The sequence below is a fragment of the Schistocerca americana genome, chromosome 1 (genome assembly GCF_021461395.2).
Source record: "Schistocerca americana isolate TAMUIC-IGC-003095 chromosome 1, iqSchAmer2.1, whole genome shotgun sequence".
Taxonomy (NCBI): Eukaryota; Metazoa; Arthropoda; class Insecta; order Orthoptera; family Acrididae; genus Schistocerca; species Schistocerca americana.
Genome location: NC_060119.1, coordinates 811,875,560 through 811,895,802, shown reverse-complemented (window position 1 = coordinate 811,895,802; position 20,243 = coordinate 811,875,560). Strand labels below are relative to the sequence as shown.

At 40.9% G+C, this 20,243-nt stretch overlaps 1 protein-coding gene across 1 annotated transcript in view; it reads left to right on the top strand.

The window, feature by feature from the left end:
* Window positions 1-19,935, top strand: part of LOC124612869 — a 246,582-nt gene extending 226,647 nt beyond the window's left edge. The window contains exons 11-12 of the mRNA XM_047141308.1: window positions 1,215-1,410; window positions 18,617-19,935. Coding sequence (XP_046997264.1) covers window positions 1,215-1,410; window positions 18,617-18,786 — 366 coding nt within the window. The 3' untranslated portion in view covers window positions 18,787-19,935. The remainder of the gene's footprint in view (window positions 1-1,214; window positions 1,411-18,616) is intronic.
* The last annotated feature ends 308 nt before the right edge of the window (window positions 19,936-20,243 follow it).

Genomic DNA, 20,243 nt, shown 5'->3' with positions numbered 1-20,243 from the left:
GTGTAACAGGAGTCAGGGGCTATTGTGTTGTCAGTAGAAAAGCAGTAAGAGCAAAATGGATCAGTTAGGAGAGCTCAGTGACTTCAAACGTGAGCTAGTCTTCTCAGTGGAGGGACAAATCCATTAGGGACCTTTCAACCCTTCCAAAGCAGTCCAAGTTTGACTGTTGGTGATGTGAAATTGAAGTGGAAACATAAAGGAGTAACCACAACTAAACCAAGAATAGGCACACGTTATTTACTGACAGACAAGGATTGTTGAGGATTGGGCAGAGTGGTTCTAAGAAATCACATGGAATCAGTGAAATCTCTCACTCTCAAGTTCTGAAGTACTACCAAAAGTCCAGCTAGCACAATGACGGTGTGTATGGACTTCAAAAGAATGAGGTACAATGTTTGAGTAGCTCCTCATAAGCCACACATTTCGGTAACCGATTCTAAGTGATGCTTGAGGTATTTGTAAGAGTGATGTGTCAGGACTGTGGATTACTGGAATCAGTGGTTTGGTGTGATGTATCACAATATGTTCTGTGGCAATGCAATGCAATGGTTTGAGGTTGGCAAATGCCTGGAGAAATTCATATGTCATCATGTGCAGTGCCAGCAGTGAAGTATGGAGGAGGTGGTGTTAGGGTATGAGGGTGTTTTTTATGGTTAGTGCGTGGCCTTATTGTGCATAATAAAAAACTGGATGCAGAAGAATATTGCACTGCATACAGCAGAGGAAAGTTTTGAAGATCATTATTATATCAGCGTGACAGTGCAACCTGTTGTGAAGCAGAATCTAGGAGGCAGTGGATTGTGGACAGCAACGTTACTGTAATGGTCTGCCATGCCCAGAGTACTGCCCAAAACCCAATTGAACATCTTTGGGATGAGTTGGGACAACGACTTCTCTCAATAGCCTAGTGTCCAACATAGTTGCCTTCTCTGGATTTGGCTCCAAGGGGAGAATGGGCTGCCATTCCTCCACAGACATTCAGGCACCTCATTGAAAGTGTCCTCGGCAGAGTTCAAGCCATCATAAAGTCACAGGGTGGACACACCCATGTAAATGCCCATTAATAGGTGTCCGGGTACTTTGTTTCAGATAGTGTAATTGCCCAAGTACATACACATGTTCTTTGTTACTTTTTGTCTATTAGTTTCCATTTGATAGCATTGTTAATGTTTTGGTATAGTTAGTAATGCTGCCCATGACTTCCATTTCATTAGGTAATAACACTCATTGCAAAAATGGAACGTCTTCGTGGTGAAGCTGTTCACTCAAATATTCATGCATCAATGGAGGCATGGCTTGAAGCAATAAAGAAAGTACAGTCACGCCGTCGAGATGAAATAATTAATTCTACAAACCGCCATCACAGTTTTGTAGCAGGGATTCCCACTCCACGAATTCAAGAAGACAAAGGTATATTTTATATTCTTTTAATTAGAGTATGCTTCTGGAAAATTTGATGAATGTTCTCAGGTAATAAAGGAAACAAGGTTTACAAATAAAATACCTTTACTGACCTTCAAAGTAATCACCATTAGCTTCAACTCTCCCCTGACATCAGGTGTAAAGCTGTTGGAAACTGTCAGTAAACACTTATTGTGGAATCGCTCAAAGCACCGTGGTCGTGCACTGTGTTGGATATATACACCACCACAGGAAATGAAACCTGGTGGTACCATCGTGATCCAGAGACCAAGCGACAGTCAATGGCATGATTGTCTTCTCTGCCTCCCGTAGGTAGAAATTTATTACGGGTCATGATCTCACTTGTGAAAAAGGTGATTAACATATCTTAACATGTCTTAGTCTGGGATGTTGTCAGCTGGCTTGAGGATGGCGAGTAAGACAATGAACACCATGCCACTGACTGTCGCTTAGTCTCTTGAGTCATGCAGCAGGTTGCATCTTCTGTAATGCTACTACATAAAGTAATCCTCTAACCATGAACATATTGCTTCTGTTTCTTGAATGACAGCAGCTGAGTCAGAACTCAATTTATTTCTGATCTTTACCAAAGTTTACCCATTTCATCCTTTCAGCAAACTATGGATAGGTGCAAGAATAAGATCGGAATACCAATGTTGTGTTTGTGCCTGTCTAAAACCTGCTGTAGGTGATTTTTAATCTGCAGAACCTTGTTTGTCGTTAAGATGTTGAGAGAGAATTTTTTAGGAATATGCATTGTTCATCGCCTGAAGTGGCCAGTATGGTAATCGTTTACATCATCCAGTTGGATAATTACAAGAAAAAATTTTTCTCTTGGGGGAAAAAAGGATAAAAATTATCCAGAGAGCATAAGTACAGCTTATACCATACTAAAACAAATTCCACAGTTACCTCATCCACTCCTTCTTTATCTTAACATTGGTGAAATAATCATCATTGCCAGGGAGAAACTACTGTCAAAGTATCCTGAATATACTAATTGGAAATAGCAACTGGATATCTGTATTGAGAGAAGTGAGTGGGAAAATTGTATTCTTGTTTCAAACAATGGAAAATCCAGGATGGAATATGAAAATATTATTAAAAGGATAGTTACTACTCGCCATATTGTGGAGATGCTGAGTCGCAGATGGGCACAACAAAAAGACTGTCAAAAAGTAAGCTTTCAGCCAAGGCCTTCTTCAGAAATAGACAATGTACTCACATGCATGTTCTCTCACACACACGTCCCCAGTCTCCAGTTGCTGAGGCCAGACTGCGAGCAGGAGTGCATGATGAGAGAAGTAGCTGGGTAGTGGGGGTAAGGGGGAGGTTGGGGTGAGGAGGGGGAGGGATAGCAGGGTAGTAGTGGAGGACGGTAAAGTGCTGCTTGTGGGAGCATGCAGGGACAAGGTGAAGAAACGGTAGGGCAATTAGGTGCAGTTGGGAGGTTAGATGGTGGACGGGGGATGTTAGCAAAAAAGAAGAGAAGTAAAAAGACTGTGGGTCTGTTGGTAGAAAGAGAGCTGTGTTGTGCCGGAATGGGAACAGGGAAGGGGCTAGATGTGTAAGGACAATGACTAACGAAGGATGAGGGGTACAGAAACGTAGGATACACTGCAGGGAGAGTTCCAGCCTGTGCAATTCAGAAAAGCTGGTGTTGGTGGAAACAAACCATGTAGCATAGGCAGTGAAGCAGCCCTTGAAATGAAGAATGTCCTATTGGGCAGCATGCTCAGCAACTAGGTGGTCCAGCTGTTTCTTGGCCACAGTTTGGTGGTGGCCATTCATGATGGCAAATAGCTTGTTGGTAGTCATGCTAATGTCAAATGCAGCACAGTGGTTGCAGTTTAGCTTGTAGATCATGTGGCTGGTTTCACAGGTAGCCCTGCATTTAGTGGGATAGATGATGCTTGTAAGCAGACTGAAGTAGGTGGTGGTGGGATGATGTATGGGACAGGTCTTGCATCTAGGTCTGTTACAGGGCTGAGCCATGAGGCTAGGGGTAGGGGGCAGTGGTTGTATAAGGATGAAGAGGGATATTGTGTAAGTTCAGTGGGCAGCTGAATACACTGTGTGAGGGGTGGGAAGGATTGTGGGTAGAACATTCCTCATTTCAGGGCACGGTGAGAAGTAGTCAAAACTCTGGATGAGAATATGATTCAGTTGCTCCAGTCCTGGATGGTAGTGAGTCATGTGGGACATGCTCCTCTGTGGCCGGATGGAGGGACTTTGGGAGGTGGGGGGTGAGAGAGAAGGTATGGTAGGAGATTTGGGAGGGTAATTACGGTCTCTGAAGGCCTACGTGAGACGCTTGGTATATGTCAAGAGGGGCCTCTTTGTCACTACAAATGCGACGGCCCTGGGAGGCTAGGCTTGGTATGGAATGGCTGACAGCTGTCAAAGTGGAGGTATTGCTGGTGGTTGGTAGGTTTGATATGTACAGAGGTACAGATGTAGCCATCTTTGAGGCAAAGATCAACATTGAGGAAGATAGCTTGTTGGGTTGGGTAGGACCAGATGAAGTGGCTTGTTGGATTAAGTAGGACCAGGTGAAGTATGTGGGGAAGAAGGTGTTGAGGTTCTGGAGGAATGTGGATAGCGTGCCTTCACCCTCAATCCAGGTCACGAAGATGTCATCAGTGAATCTGAACCAGGTGAGGGGTTTGGGATTCTGGGTGTTTAAGAAGGATTCTTGTAGATGGCTCATGAATAGGTTAGCATAGGGTGGTACCATGCAGGTACCCATAGTCACCCTGTATTTGTTTGTAGGTGATGTCTTCAAAGGAGAAGTAATTGTGGGTGAGGATATAGTTGGTCATTGGGACTAGGAATGATGTTATAAGTTTGGACTCCATTGGGCCTTGGGCAAGGTAGTGTTCAATGGCAGTAAGGCCATGGGCATTAGGGATGTTAGTGTGAAGGGAGGTGACGTCAGTCAGTAGTGACTAGTAGGGCACCATGTGGTAAAGGAACATGATCTGTGGAGAGTTAGTAGAGGAAATGGCTTGTATCTTTCATGTTGGAGGATAGGCCATGGATAATAGGCTGAAGGTGTTGGTGTACAAGGACAGAGATTCTCTCATTTGCAGGGGGGGGGGGGGGGGGGCACAGTAACTGGCCACAGTGGGGCGTCCTGGGAGGTTGGGTTTACGAGCTTAGGAAGCATGTAGAAGGTAGGAGCTCGGGGTTGGTGGGGGTGAGGACAGAGATGGACTCTAGGGCAAGGTTCGGGGATGGGCCCAAGGATTTGAGGAGATCCTGCTGGATTTCTGGAATGGGGTTACTGCGGCAGGGTTTGTAGGTAGATGAATCTGACAGCTGGTGGAGTTCTGCCATGTAATCCTTGCGGTTCAGAAAAACATTGGTTGGGCCTTTGTCAGCAGCAAGATTATCAGGTTTTAGGTGGTGGATTCTGGGTTTTATGCATTGTTATCCTCCACCACAGATCCGTAGTCCTTCCATCTGCGTCAATACAGAAAAATTCCTTCATCACTAACCAGGACCCAGTGCCACATACCATTGCTGTGTTGTTGCTTGGCACATGGAATCCTTTCAAATGGGCTTACCATCTCCAGCTGCCACAATCACCTCCATCTGTTCAGTTTCGGCCAATACTTAATCCTTGCCAACATAGTCCTGCGAAACCATATCAGTGAGGCCAAAACTGGTAGGAAGGGAGATGTGGGTCAGGATTGGTGAAGGTAGATGGAATTGCTTTGTATCTAATGGCCCTTTAAAATGTTTAGAGGGAGATAGCTTGGATACAGTGATCCTTGAGTGGAAAGCCCCTGGACGATAGATTTACAAAACATTTATTGACATCATTGAAGAAGTAGACATCGATATTTAGCACATTCAACAGGATTGCTTGTATCATGATTCCAAATCATGATGTGTTTTACTCAAATAAAAATAAAAAAAAAAATAAAAAAACATTAACATTATTGATTGGTGGCACTAAGCCAATTAGAAAATTCTAAACAAAACTAGCCTGATTCCTTTAATTACTTCGAGGCACTAGACACACATATTAAAAAAAGAAAAGAAGAAGAAAACAAGGCAATAATAACATACAATGACAGCTTAATTAAAGCTAATGGGTACTGTTTCAGATTTGCGAAGTGGACATCCACTGTATTATCAGCCTAAGACAAAACCAACAGCTATTAATGCACATGACTAGATAATAAGTATGCACTACAATGTCTGCTTAATGCCAAACAGTGTTGCCTTTAAAATTTATTTTTTAACTGAGCAAAATATGTGGACTACAAAACATGGACACTAGAGCCTTCAGCAAAGCATAGGTTGTTTAAGGACAGTTAGCTTGTGCAAATAAAATTTTTACTCCAAAAAGTCGTAGGAAATGAATGACCTAAAATTTGAATCTCAAATTTAGCAAGTTTTCCAAAGTGATCTGGAATCCAACCCTTTTAAAATTACAAGACCAATACTGAACCAAGATAAATTAAATCACACATTTTTAGGTATGGAATGTAAATGACTTACTACATGTTAATAGGCCAATTTTCCTTAAGTACTGTTATGTAAGTAAAAAAAGTAAAGATAATTTAAATCCGAAATCAACAACCACATTGAGCGAGACAACAACAGGTGGTTCCCTTAAAATATAACACATGAATTGGCACTCTGAGTTTTGTCATTAAATAGAATCTACTGTTTGTTCTGTTTAAAATTTAACCACTTAAGTTTGAACTATACGTACTTGTCATCAAAGAGAATAACCAACAACACTACCCTTGGAAATGATGAAGCAATAATACGTGATCACATACAGTACCTTGAGCTGACATCTACCTTTTCAGCACTCGAGAATCAAAATTATACAACCCATTCTGTTGCAGACGGTTTACCAGTGCATTTTGCTGTCAGCATAGAAACCGGCCACCAGTAAACACAAGCCATCAGCTGACAACGCTATGCAAGCAGCACACTCAGGACGTTTCATTACTTACATATAAATCTTCCTGCTTCTACAACAGATAACAGGAAGAAATATTAATCCACAATGGTGCAAGAAAGACGGCAACCGTCACACTTTTCAAAGTACGAGCAAAGAAAATTTTCAACAGGCAGTTAAAGTAGTTGATTGAAGTAGAACACAGTAACAACTTGAAAACACTCATGGAGCACTCCCACTCGAACACAGGCACCTCACAGGCTCACGTTGCCGCTCCCTGGTACATCAAAACAACTGTCTAATACCAACTGCCGAAGTGCAGCCAATGTCCGCTGCAAGTTATTCCGTCAAAACCTCTGCACAGGGAACTTCTCCAATCAACAGCCCACAGCTCACCATTCAAGTGTGTGGGCAGAGGCCTGTTTCTATGCTCAGAAAGAGCACGACCTCTGACTTTAGCCGCATCAGTACAACTACAGGGACGGTTGACAGGTCCAGTCAATACGCATGTATCACAAACCACCTTGCAATACCTCACACCATCCATAAAATTCTCCTGCTATGGAATCCCAAATTCCTGGATCTCATATCACTCATTGAAACTCGTGCCGTCCAGGAACTAGAACTACATTCACAAGGCCACATCAAATAACACTCCATCCTGTTCACTTCCTACTCCCAACTTGAACTACCTCTATCCACCACCTCTACAGCTACTGCCAAAACCTTCCCCAAATCCCCTATTAGCTGACAAACCTTGCCTCACAGCCCTACTACATTTATCCCACGCTCGAAAACTTCCTCTCACCACTGTGTAGAATTCAGAACCTTAACAGACCAGAAACACAGTCATGAACCTTTCCTCCAAAATCCTTAGCCCCACAGAAGTAACAGTCCTGTACAAAGGCCTCGCCTTTTGCCCCACTCCCAAATTCTGTCATGCAGAGGTTGGTAAAGGGCTTCTCTCTTTCACCTGGTCCCTACAGTAGAACACTTTTTGCCACCAACCGTAGGAATCTGACTCAACCAAAGACCAATCTTGAACCCTGACTGACTCCTCTATCCAACCATGATCCACCACCACTGTTCCTGTTAACTTTTAGAATTTCTTAACCTTGAACCTTGCCTCACCATCTTTTCCCAAACCTCTCAACATCCAAACTGCCTGATAATACTACCTGCTGACAAAGATTCCACCAATGTTGTTTTGAATTGTAAAGATTACGTGGCAGCACTCTGCCAGCTGTTGGATTCATCTACCTGCAAACACTGCTACAGTGACCCCGTTCCAAAAATTCAACAGGATCTCCAGTCTCTCCTCAAATCTGTAGGCCCATCCCAGAACCTCTCCCTGGGGTCCATCTCTGTCCTCACCCCTACCACTCCCAGAGCTCCTACTTTATACGTGCTTCCTAAAATCCATAAACCCAACCACCCAGGAGGCCCCATTGTGGCCGGTTATTCTGCTTCAATAGACCAATGCCTTCAGCCTATTATCCAAAACCTATATCAAAGACACCAACCATTTCCTCCACCGATTCTCCACATTCATGTTCCTTTACCACATGGTGACCTGCTCGTCACTATTGATGCCTCTTCCCTTCACATTAATATCCCTAATGTCCATGGCCTTACCACTAAACGCTACTTTGCCCAACACCTAACGGATTTCAAACCTATAATCGCCTTTCTAGTGACCATGAACATGTATATCCTCACCCACAATTATCTCTCCTTTGAAGACATCACCCACAAACAAATCCAGGGTACAACTATGGTACCCACATGGCACCATTCTATGGCATCTAAAGGAATCCTTCCTAAACACAGAGAATTCCAAACCCCTCACCTGGTTGATATTCATTGATTACATCTTCGTGATCTGGATCGAGGGTGAAGATATCCTATCCACATTCCTCCAGAACCTCAACACCTTCTCCCCCTTGTATTGCACATGGTCCTACTCAGCCCAACAAGTCACTTTCCTTGATGTTGACCTCCACCTTCATGATGACTACACCAGTACCTCTGTCCCTGTCAAACCTACCAACTGCCAGCAAGATCTCCAATTCAACAGCTACCACCCATTCTATACCAAGAAGTCCTTTCTATACAGCCTAGCCACCAGTGGCCATCGCATTTGTGGTGACGAGCATTCCCTCTCGAAATATACCAAGGATCTCACTGAGGTCTTCACAGCCATTATTACCCTCCCAAACTTGTACAAAAACAAATCTTCCGTGCCTTGTCTCTCCAGTCACCTACAACCTCCCAAAACCCATATGTCCAGCCACAGAGCAGCAGTCCCCCCCCCCCCCCCCCCCCCCTCCTCCCGTAACTCAGTACCACCCAGGACTGAAATGAGGAATGTCCTACCCACTATCCATCCCACCCTTCCCACTGTGGTATTCCCCTGCCCACTGAACTTACACAATATCCCTGTTCATACCTACACAACTCATGCTCTCATATCCCTGTAATAGACCTAGATGCAAGACCTTTCCCATACATCATCCCACCACCAGCTACTCCAGTCCGCTCACAAGCATCACCTATCCCAACAAATGCAGGGCTACCTGTGAAACCAGTCATGTGATCTACAAGCTAAGCTGCATCCACTGTGCTGCATTCTACATGGGATGACAACCAACAAGTTGTCTTATTAAAAGGAAGGTCAGCGTTGGTCGTAATATTGGTGTTTTATTGATAGCAGAATCGATTTTCGATCACATAGTGATCATCTTTGGTGCTGTACACATTAAACTCAGACACTGGTATCAAGTTATCAATAAACAAAACTGAGAAGCGATCACAATAACTGAAGCCGCTGTTTACATCACCTATACAGCAGACCTCGACAGCAGACACCAAGGTCTGCTGTATAGGTGATGTAAACAGCGGCTTCAGTTATTGTGATTGCTTCTCAGTTTTGGTTATTGATAACTTGATACCAGTGTCTGAGTTTAATGTGTACAGCACCGAAGATGATCACTATGTGATCGAAAATCAATTCTGGTATCAATAAAACATCAATATCACGACCAATGCTGACCTTCCTTTTAATTTAACACATATGGTCGTTGTGCACACAGCACTCCATGGAGTTGCCAATCAACAAGTTGTCTGTCTGCATGAAAGGCCATCGACAAACTATGGCCAAGAAACAGCTGTGCCACCCAGCTGCTGAGAACACCACCAAGCACAATGTTCATCATTTCAATGACTGCTTCACAGCCTGTGCCACCCGGATTGTTCCCACCAACACCGGCATTTCTGAACTGCAGAGGTGGGAACTCTCACTGCAATATAATCTATATTCCCATGACCCTTCTGGCCTCAAACTTAGTTAATCACTGTCCTTGCCCATCTAGCCCTATACACCCCTCTGTTCCGTCAAGGCACTCAGTCTTTTTTACTTCTCTCCTTTTCAGCCCCCCCCCCCCCCCCCCATTCCCAACTGCACCTATCTGTTCTACCCTCTCACTGCCTTGTCTCTGTACGCTCCCACAAGCACCACTTTACCATCCCCCAACCCCTACCGTGCTATCCCCTCCCCTCCCTGCCCCAGCCTCCTCCTTATCCATCCGCACCACATGGTTGCTTCTCCCATTGTGCACTCCTGCTCACATTCTGGCCTCAGGAGCCAGAGACAGTGGTTGTGTGTGTGTGTGTGAGCTGCATTTGTGTGTGTGTGTGTGTGTGTGTGTGTGTGTGTGTGTGTGCATATGTTGTCTGTTTCCAATGAAGGCCTTGTTTGCCATAAACTTACTTTCTGACAGGCTTACTGTTGTGCCTATCTGTGACTCAGAATCTTTGCTATATTGTTTCCAAATATTAATGTAACATCTACTTGTAAATTACTGTTATTTTTGTTATTATCTGTCTTTTCTCCAGTTGACTTTTATTCTGTGCAGTTAATTGTTTCCACAGAAGAAGATAACAGGAGTCTCAAAAGCCTAATTGCAGAGTCTGTGTTTGTGACCTGGTTTATATTAGACTTTCGTAAGTGGGGTTAAACGTGTACTGATCACTCGGAACATTATGACTATTTACTTACTAGCGAATATGTCCACATTTGGCGTGGATAACAGAGGTGACACATCATTTCATGAAAGCATTGAGGCCTTAGTAGGTCACTAAAGAGAGTTGGCACCACATCTGCAAACTCAAATTACCCAGTTCCTGTAAATTCCATGGAGGAGCCGATGATCTCTGACACCACTTTCAATCACATCCAAGATATGTTTGATCAGGTTCAGATCTAGTGAGTTGAGGGGGCCAGCACATCAATTGGAACTCATTGCTGGGTTCCGCGAACCACTCCATTACACTCCTGGCCTTGTGACATGGCACATTATCTTGTTGAAAAATGCCACTGCTCTCGGGAACATGATCATCATGAAGGGTTGTACGTGGTCCGCAACCAATGTTAGATACTCCTTGGGCATTATCGTGCTTTGCATGAGCACCACTGGACCCATGGATGCCCACATGAATGTTCCCTAGAGCATAATGGAGCCATGTATCTGTGCCACAGTACAGATGTCAGCTGTTCCCCTGGAAGACAAAGGATTCACGCCCTTCCATTGGTACGATGAAGAAGGTATCAGAATTCATCAGACCATGCAGTGCTCTGCTTCTGCGTCAGTGTCCAGTGCTGATGGTCCTGTACCCATTGCAGTTGTGCTGTTGACTTTGGCACATGCATGGGTTTATGGGTGCAGAGTCCCATTGTTAGGAGTGTTCAGTGCACTGTGTGTTCAGGCGCACTTATACTCTGCCTAGCATTAAAGTCTGGTGTCAGTTCTGCTACAGTTCGCCACCCTCAAGCCGGGAACCCAAGTAGGTGTTTGTGCATTGTTAGCATCTACAGTGGCGGTAACGCAACTGTTTTACCAATCTGCCCAGTCTACAAAGTCCGACATCTGTAATGATGGTTAGCCGCCCAACACCATGATATCTGGACATGGTTTTACCTTGGTTTGGTTTTGCCACACGTTGAAGACACTCACCATAGCACCACTCCTAACCTAACCTAGACACCCAAAACGTCATGCAGTTTCCAAAACTCTCATGCTGAGCCTCCGGACCATCACAATCTGCCATCATTCAGACTCAGATAGCGCGCCTTCCCCATTCTATACATGGACAGCACGCTCACTGATACTAAATGCATTATGTGTGTTTCTGACTAGCTGTCATTCCTTGTCATGTGACACTGCTATTGATAGTAGGTGGGTGGTCATAATGTTCTGCCTGATTGGTGTGTGTGTATATAGCATCTTGATCTGTGTTTTATGTGGGAGCTTCCTCAGCCCCTCAAGCTGGGTACCCACACAGGTATTCATGTACTGTTAGCGTCTACAGTGGTGTTAACCCAACCATGTACTTAAGCAGTTGCGGTTTTGCAGATCACCTAATGATGATGGGCAACACTAATTCATTATCTTAAGTGTAGGGATATCTGTACTGACATTCTGTTATGAACTTTGTCAGAAAGTGTGCAAGATGGAACAAATCGTGAACTGTCTCTGCGGAAAGAAAAAACATCTAAAGTGGTTTGTGAAGATATTTAGAAAGCTGCTAAATATTTCAGTCTACAGTGCATTTATTGCTTATCAAGCCATTAGAAAGCAAAGGAAAATGCGCATTTAAATTTCAGGCTTTGTGTCATAACAAAATTGTTGGAAACTCATGGGAGGAGACTATGGTATAAGAATTTGTTTCTAAGATCACCTCAGATTGTACTACACAGAAAGTTGATTTTACGGATCATATATGTTTTAATTGTAATAAAGATCTGTTGTTAACAGTTTTTGAAAATTTTATTAATATATAATATAAATACTTTTCCAGAGCAATTTAAAGAAAACACTATATTCCGTGACCATCTGGCCATGTAAACTACTGACAGTAGCCAAGAGGTTAGCATGGAAATTACCAGTTTGTAGGGTTAATATTTATCCCATTGACATATTGTAAAGCCTCAGTTAGCCACCTTTCGAGTTCTTTCTAAATATCATGGAAACCGCCACATGGTAAAAATGTCATATATGTACCTAATGTTGCTAATGCGATATGTAATGAGAACAATTAATTGATGAGAAACCTAACAGTACCATAACAAATGTAGCACACCTGATGAAAAGTGTAAACATTTTTGATACAGTGAACACTGCTTTCTTTTAATGTGAGTTTACAGCAAGGTAAAGAACATCATTAAATATCATAATAATAATGTAGATTTGCAGTGGGAAAATGGCATCTTCATTGGTATAATAATGAGAGATTGGTAGAGATGTGTGGCTGACAATACAGTACATACTTTAAATAATGGGTGACATTGTCAGTGATGTTCTTTCAGTCACAGTTGCACATATTCACACTGGTTTACTAGTTTCGACCATAAGGAATGATAATCTTCAGATCTAAAACTAACACAAAAGGGAACATTAATGACTAACTATTTATTTAGATGACACGTCCAGAAAAATATTTGAAATTAAAGACATTAAAAATGGAACTACATTTTGAGATTACGTGGACTGACCTTGTTTAAAATATAAAATACTCAAAATAGTACTTGATTAAACATGTGTAGTAGAGTGCCACTGTTCTCTCTCTCTTTCTCTTTCTCTTTTAAGAAAAAGAAAGAAAGAAAATCATTCAAAGTTGTTTAATAAAGCGAACAGCACCAAAGAGTACGTTTGTGAGCACATTCCTCAATACCCAAGCGACAGGCACCATTGGTGCCAACATGAACAACAACTTGCAAGCTGCTCTACCATACATCCTCAATAGCCACATGCAGGGTCGTCCCCACATGCAACCCCTTGCAGGACGTACACTGGAATTCTTTCCAGCCATGGACCTTTTTCCTTAAGGGACTCCATAATATGCATTGGAGCTCTTCTCCAAGCTACTGTATCCTGTGCAAGCCTTTTCATTTCTGAATAACTTCTAGAACCTACATTTCTCTGAGTCTGCTTACTGTATTCATCACTTGGTCTCTCTCTACGATTTTTACTGCCCACAATTACCTCCAGTACTAAGTTGATGATCCCTTGATGTCTCAGAATGTCTCCTATCAACTGATCGCTTCTTTTGGTCTAGTTATCTCACAAATTTTTTTGTCTCCCCAATTCCGTTCAGTACCTTCTCATTAGTTACATGACCAACATATCTAATCTAATCTCAATGTTCTTCTGTAGCATCCCATTTTGAAAGCCTCTATTCTCTTTTTGCCTTAACTGTTTATTATCCACTTTCCACTTCCATATATGGCAACACTCCATAGAAATACCCTCAAGAAAGACTTGCTAACACTTAAAACTATATGCAGTCTTCACAAATTTTACTTCTTCAGGAACAGTTCTTGCCATAGCCAGTCTACATTTTATATCATCTCTACTTCGACCCTCATCAGTCATTTTGCTGCCGAAATAACAAACCTCATATTCTCCTTGAAGTGTCTCCTTTCCTAACCTAATTCCCTCAGCATCACCTGAATTAATTCGAATACATTCCAATATCCTCGTTTTGCTTTTGTTGTTGTTTATGTTATATCCTCTCAAGAAACTGTACATTCTGTTCAACTGCTCTTCCAAGTCCTTTGTTGTCTCTGACAGAATTATAAAGTCATCGGCAAACCTCAATGTTTTTCTTCCTTCTCCTTGCAAATTTTTCTTTCGTTTTCTTTACTGCTTGCTCAGTATACAGATTGAACAACATGGGAATAGGCTGCATCCCTTGCTTCTTTTTCGTGTCCCTCCCTCTTATAACAGCCATCTGGTTTCTTTACAAATTGTAAATAGCCTTTTGCTTCATGTATTTTACCCCTGCCACCTTCAGAATTTGAAAGAGAGTATTCCAGTCAACATTGTCAAAAGTCTACAAATGCTATAAATGTAGGTTTGCCTTTCCTTAACCTATCTTCTAAGATAAGTCATAGGGTCAGTATGCCTCGCGTGTTCCTAAATTTCTACAGAATCAAAACTGATCATCCCTGGGGTCAGCTTCCACCAGCTTTTCCATTCTTCCATAAAGAATTAATGTATTTTGCAACCATGACTTATAAAACTTATAGTTTGGAAATTTTTACACCTGTCAGCACCTGAATTTGTAATTGCAATTCTACATTCTTCTTAAAGTCTGAGAGTGTTTCACCTTTCTCATAGGTCTTGCACACCGGATGGGATAGTTTTGTAATGACTGGCTCTCCCAAGGCTGTCAGTAGTTCTGACAGAATATTGTTTACTCCCGAGGCCTTGTTTCCACTTAGATCTTCTTGCGGTATCATATTCACATCTCGTCTTCATCTACGTCCACTTCCATTTTTATAATACTGCTTTCAAGTTCATTATCCTTATCTTGACCCTCTATATACCCCTTCCACCATTCAACTTTCCCTTCTTTGCTTAGGTTCTCCATGTGAGCTCTTGATATTCATACAGTTGCTTATCTTTTTCCCAAAGGCCTCTTTAATTTTCCTGTAGACAGTTTCTATCTTTCCCCTAGTGAAATATGCTTCTAAATCCTTGTCCTTAGCCATGTTGCACTTTCTGTCAGCCTCATTCTTTAAATGTTTGTATTCCCTTTCTCCTGCTTCATTTGCAGCATTATTAAATTTTGTCCTTTCATTAATTAAATTCAATATTTTTTGTGTTATCGAAGGATTTCTACTAGGCTTTGTTTTTTTAACTATTTGATCCTCTGCTGCCTTCACTATTTCGTCTTGTAAAGCTACCCATTTGTCTTTTACTGTATTCCATTTCCCTGCTCTAGTCAGTTCTTGCTACTGCTCCTACTGAAACTCTAACCAACCTCTGGTTCTTTCAACTTACCACGTTCCTGTCTCCTTAATTTCCTTCCTTTTTGCAACTTCTTCAGTTTTAATCTGCAGTTCACAAAGAATAAATTGTGGCCAGAGCCCACATCTGCCCCTGAAATGCCGTAATAATTTTAAAAATGTGGTTCCTAAATCTCTGTCTAGCCATTATATAATCAATCTGAAACCTTCTAGAGTCTCCTGGCCTCTTTCATGTATATACACCCTTCTTTTATGATTTATCTCAACATACATATGTTCAATGTCTTCATCATCTGAAGAGATGCTTTCAGCCGTTTGCAGTACCAGCACAGCAAGACCATTATGATTGATGTTTCAAGGCCAGATCACTCAATTATCCAGACTGCTACCCCTGGAACTACTGTAAAGACTGCTGCCCCTCTTCAGGAACCACATGTTTGTGTGGCCTCTCAACAGATGCCCTTCTGAGAATGATTTTGGAGTGTGCCTATTGTAAAAAGGGCAATTCTACACAATAATATAGGTAGAAACAACTGTGATCACTAGCACACCATAGTGAAAAACACAACAAAAGAGAACAGATAATAACAGAAACCATTCAAAAAACAATGAAATATATAATGTAAATGACAGCAAACAGATGTTACAGTCACTTCCCAAAATTGTTACACCCTACATTTTTAAAACTTAAGGCAGAAAACTCAACACAAAGAAAAGAAAGATAAACAAGTCAGAAAAATAGCTGTTGAGCAGCTTATACAAGGTAGCCTTCCTGAGAGCTGTCAAGACACTTTTTGGCAGAGTTCTGCAATTTTGTTTTTGTAATATGTAGCTGGAGTCACCCCAGATGAATATTGCTCATCACGTCTTTCGTGTGATGCCCAGTGTGAGAAAAGCCTCAGTATGTTTTCCATTACAAACAGAATTATATTTAAAGGGGAATTTTACATCCCCATTTGATAGAGTGGTCTTATATTAGGGTAATGTGGTATTTGTTTTATCGATATGTATTAACAGAGACAGTAAAACATGATTAATAACCAGTACCCCAACAGAAACTGAGCAGTGCTGCTGTGTAGTGGTAGCTGTCAGGCCAGGCCAGAAGGGTGCTATCACCACTGGAATACTGCTTATTCTTTGTGTTTTACTGCAGTTGATAATAAAAAAAAAAAAAAAATCACACAAGATTTATTAGGAGCTGCTCTATCAAATGGGCAACTCAGTTTCGCTTTAAAAATCATTTTGTTCATAACAGGAAACAAACCAACACTTTCAATTGACATTGTGCATTGCATAGATGCAAGATTTCTTAGAGGTGACCCCAGCTACACATTGCAAATATCTGTCAAAACATCAGAGAACGACTCTTAGGAGGGAGACACTGTGTAGTTGTAATAATGAGACGTTTTAAAATATGATATAAATAAAAAATAATAAGTGTGAAATGTGACTAGCTGCTCCACAGTTGTTGACCATTTATGGGCATTAGCTTCACACCAACCATCTGATATTAAGAACAAGAATATTCATAAGAAATGAAAGTAGGAATTGAGCACACACAAAAGTAATCCACAAAACAGACTGAACAGAAATATGCACCCAGTGAAATGCGATATGAAGAACAGGCTAATGCACAGTAACACTGTGTACACATGCAACTGTAAATACTACATTGACACAAAAGAGGTATGACGCTGGATTTCAAAATAACTATTTGTCAATAATGGATGACTGTATTGTTATGTTGTGATAAATTTAATTAAAATGTATCACCTCTGACATGGTAGACGAGCAATTTGTAGTAATATATTATTCCGATTCACTAGAAATTATGGGGAGTGACTTGTGCTGTAAATTTATTGTGCATACACAAATATGCTGTTGTTAGTGATGCATTCAAAGTAGAACTCTTTGAGTCCGCAAATGTCCACATTCATTCCTTACAGAACTCAAAATATTTCTGCATGTTGTTTTTCTGAATCTGTGCAAAATCCCTGCCATTTTTGCTTTGTGCTAAAGTCCAAGACATACTTGTATTCAACATCTTGTATGTAACAATATGAGAGAAGGAAAGTTGCTACTCACCATATAGTGGAGATGCTGAGTTGCGATAGGCACAATAAAAAGATTCACACAATCATAGCTTTCGGCCAGCTAGTTTCAGCTCTCTGAGAATGCAGATGTGTGTGCAAGTTGCGCTTGCGTGAGTGTGTGTGTGCATGAATGTGTGTGTGTGAATATGTGTCTACTGCTGACAAAGGCCTTAATGGCCGAAAGCTATGATTGTGTGAATCTTTTTATTGTGCCTGTTGCGACTCAGCATTTCTGCTGTATGGTGAGTAGCAACTTTCCTTCTCTCGTATTGTTACATTCCATCCTGAATTTTCCATTGTTCAACATCTTGTATGTGTATTCCAACATCATGTCCACTGCGGCTGTGCTGATATATTTTGATGAAACGTAATGCAGCATAAGGACAGTTCAAGGGAGGAGGAGGGGGGGGGGGGGGGAAATCATTCACTAGTATTCCATGGTAAATGATCCTCAATATTCTGATTGAAATACCTTTCTCAGTGAGTCAAGTGGTAAGGGCAAGCTACAAGTCAGTTGTAGTTTATCTTCAGCATCATGTGCTCACAGTGTTATTTGTTTTGCAAGTTTGTGCAGAGTTTTGCCAAGCAGGGTTGGCTGGACACTGGCAGCACTGCTCCTGCAATTTGTCAGTCATGCAATTATTGTATTTGGGCTATAATAATGTAAGCAGTATTGTTGCTTTTGTGTTGTTATGGTACTTGAGGTGGCATGTACAGTCGTTGTTACTGTGCACTTGATTGTTCATCGTATTTGCATTCCAATGGGTATATTCTGTTCAGTTATGGCTTTGCATATAAATCTGGCTAGAAGTGAGTGATTTAGAAGATACCGAGAACTACAAACTGTCTTTGTGGAAAAAAATTTTAAAAAAATGTGCATAGTGGTGCATGAATGTATTTAGAAGGCAGCTAAATATTCTAGAACACTGTAGCTATTGTTCATCAAGCCATTTAAAAAAGCAGAGGCAGATGCACATTTAAATTCCAATCTTTACCCTGGAACAGAATTGCTAAAAACTGTTGCTTTGAAGGTTTAAAATATCCCTTGACTCATAAATTTTAAGACATTTTAGCCACGTGCATTCCCATTTTCTCCTATCCCCCATTGGCAAATAGTTTGGAAAGTCTTATCTCATTGCGTTTTGGCTGTGTTGTCCAACTGACTCCTTCTTATTTGCTTTGAGAGTTTTATATTTGTCTTGGCTTGTCTCAATGGTGTGTCAGTGTTCTTACAATGTTGTGGTCCCTGAATCATTTATCCAATAAGCTTAGTTTATATTAATGTATCATGAACACTTGATTTACTTTCAAGTTCCATTGGTCAGATTTTTATCTCATTGTTATTGTATTTACATTTTTTCTCCTCAGATATTTTGGCATTGGCAGCCAGCATTCAAGAGTTAAGCATTGCTTCCAAGAAAGCTCGTACTGGTATGTGGTGTGCCCTAGAAACAACACTTCTTAGCCAGGGCGAGAAAAGTGATGAGGCTCTGCAAGATACAGATAATAATCCACCAAATACCGATATGAAGAAGTAATATAAAGTTTGTCTACACTGCTTTAATCAGTCTGATTTTGTATCTGGATATGATTCTTCTTGAAGTCTGTTCTAAGTTATGTAATTATTTATTAATGTGCACATTCTACAGACAATCTTTTCATGGTTTCTTTTAAACTGTATAATCTGAAATACTCCTGACAGCCAAGGAAAGTCACTGTCAGAATATATAATTTTAAGTAAATTTGCAGTAGCATTTGGTCTACTGTGTTGTCATAATGCACTTTTAATGTAGTGACACACAGTTTTCCTTGGATTTTTGATGTAATTGTCTTCTATTGCCTATTGTGGCTGTCAGTGTAATCCTTTCCTTATTATTCTGTCATAAATGTGACAGACTGCACAAGAGTGTACATTGCAAGAAAGTTACGTTTTTTTGTTATCATTCAACTGTTGATCTACACATGTATATATTTTATGTGTATATCATTCTCAAAATGACATAAGTACTTTGGGTAACTAGTCAACTGTGGTAGTTTATAAAAGCATGAAATGCTTGAACATTCGCAATACTGAACTGCCCGGCAGTAGGTGTAAGTAGTTGTTGTATGGTCACTTTGTATTATTTTTGTCCTGTGCTAAAATTTATCAGTAAGACCTAGACCCACTCAAAATCCAACATAGGAGTATGTATTGTACATGTATTATCTATTGGTACTATTGAAAGGCCAAAACCTTTAAAGCATTTCAAAAAGTGTGCATTGGATGACTGAGTACTTACTTATTGCTGGGCAGACTTTTAGAGAAGTTTTTGACTGTATAGAGCGCTGTATCAAAATGTGAAAGAGAAATGGCTCTTAGATTGAAATAAGTGTTTTGATGGAAAATGTTTCTTTTTACCAAAGTGTGTAGCTCTCTGGATTCATAGTTTTCCATTAACTGCAGTTTCGTATAGTGTTTTCTCGTAGAATACATGCTGTTTTAAAACTGGTGGTATTGAAGTGGCAGCAGTGGCAGAGTAATCAGGGAATTCACAGTGGTTGACTGATTTGATGTGATCTGTTTCCTTTAAGAAGAATAACAAAGTAATACTACTAATGATTATTGTAATAATGCTTTGTCTATGAATATTTTACGAATGCACTTTTTGCTGTGGTAGCTTCTGCAGTCATATTGCTGAAAGACTGAATCTCCCATTTACAACTTTGCATTATCATATAAAATTACAAAACTGCAGCCCATTCTGTGATTAATGTTTTCATGTGAAGGTAACTGACAGTTATAGTACAGTTTGATGACTAAATGTCCATATCTTTTCTTTATAAAAAGTATTTTGCATTTGATTTATTATTGCATATTTAGACAATCACTTGAACAGAATGGTAATGCAGAAAGTATATGTTTAGCACAAAAAGGTTTCTGTGTTAATTTATGTGCTCAATATATTTGTCTTGCCAGTGATTTCCTAAGAAACAAACTTGTCAATTTATAACCAAT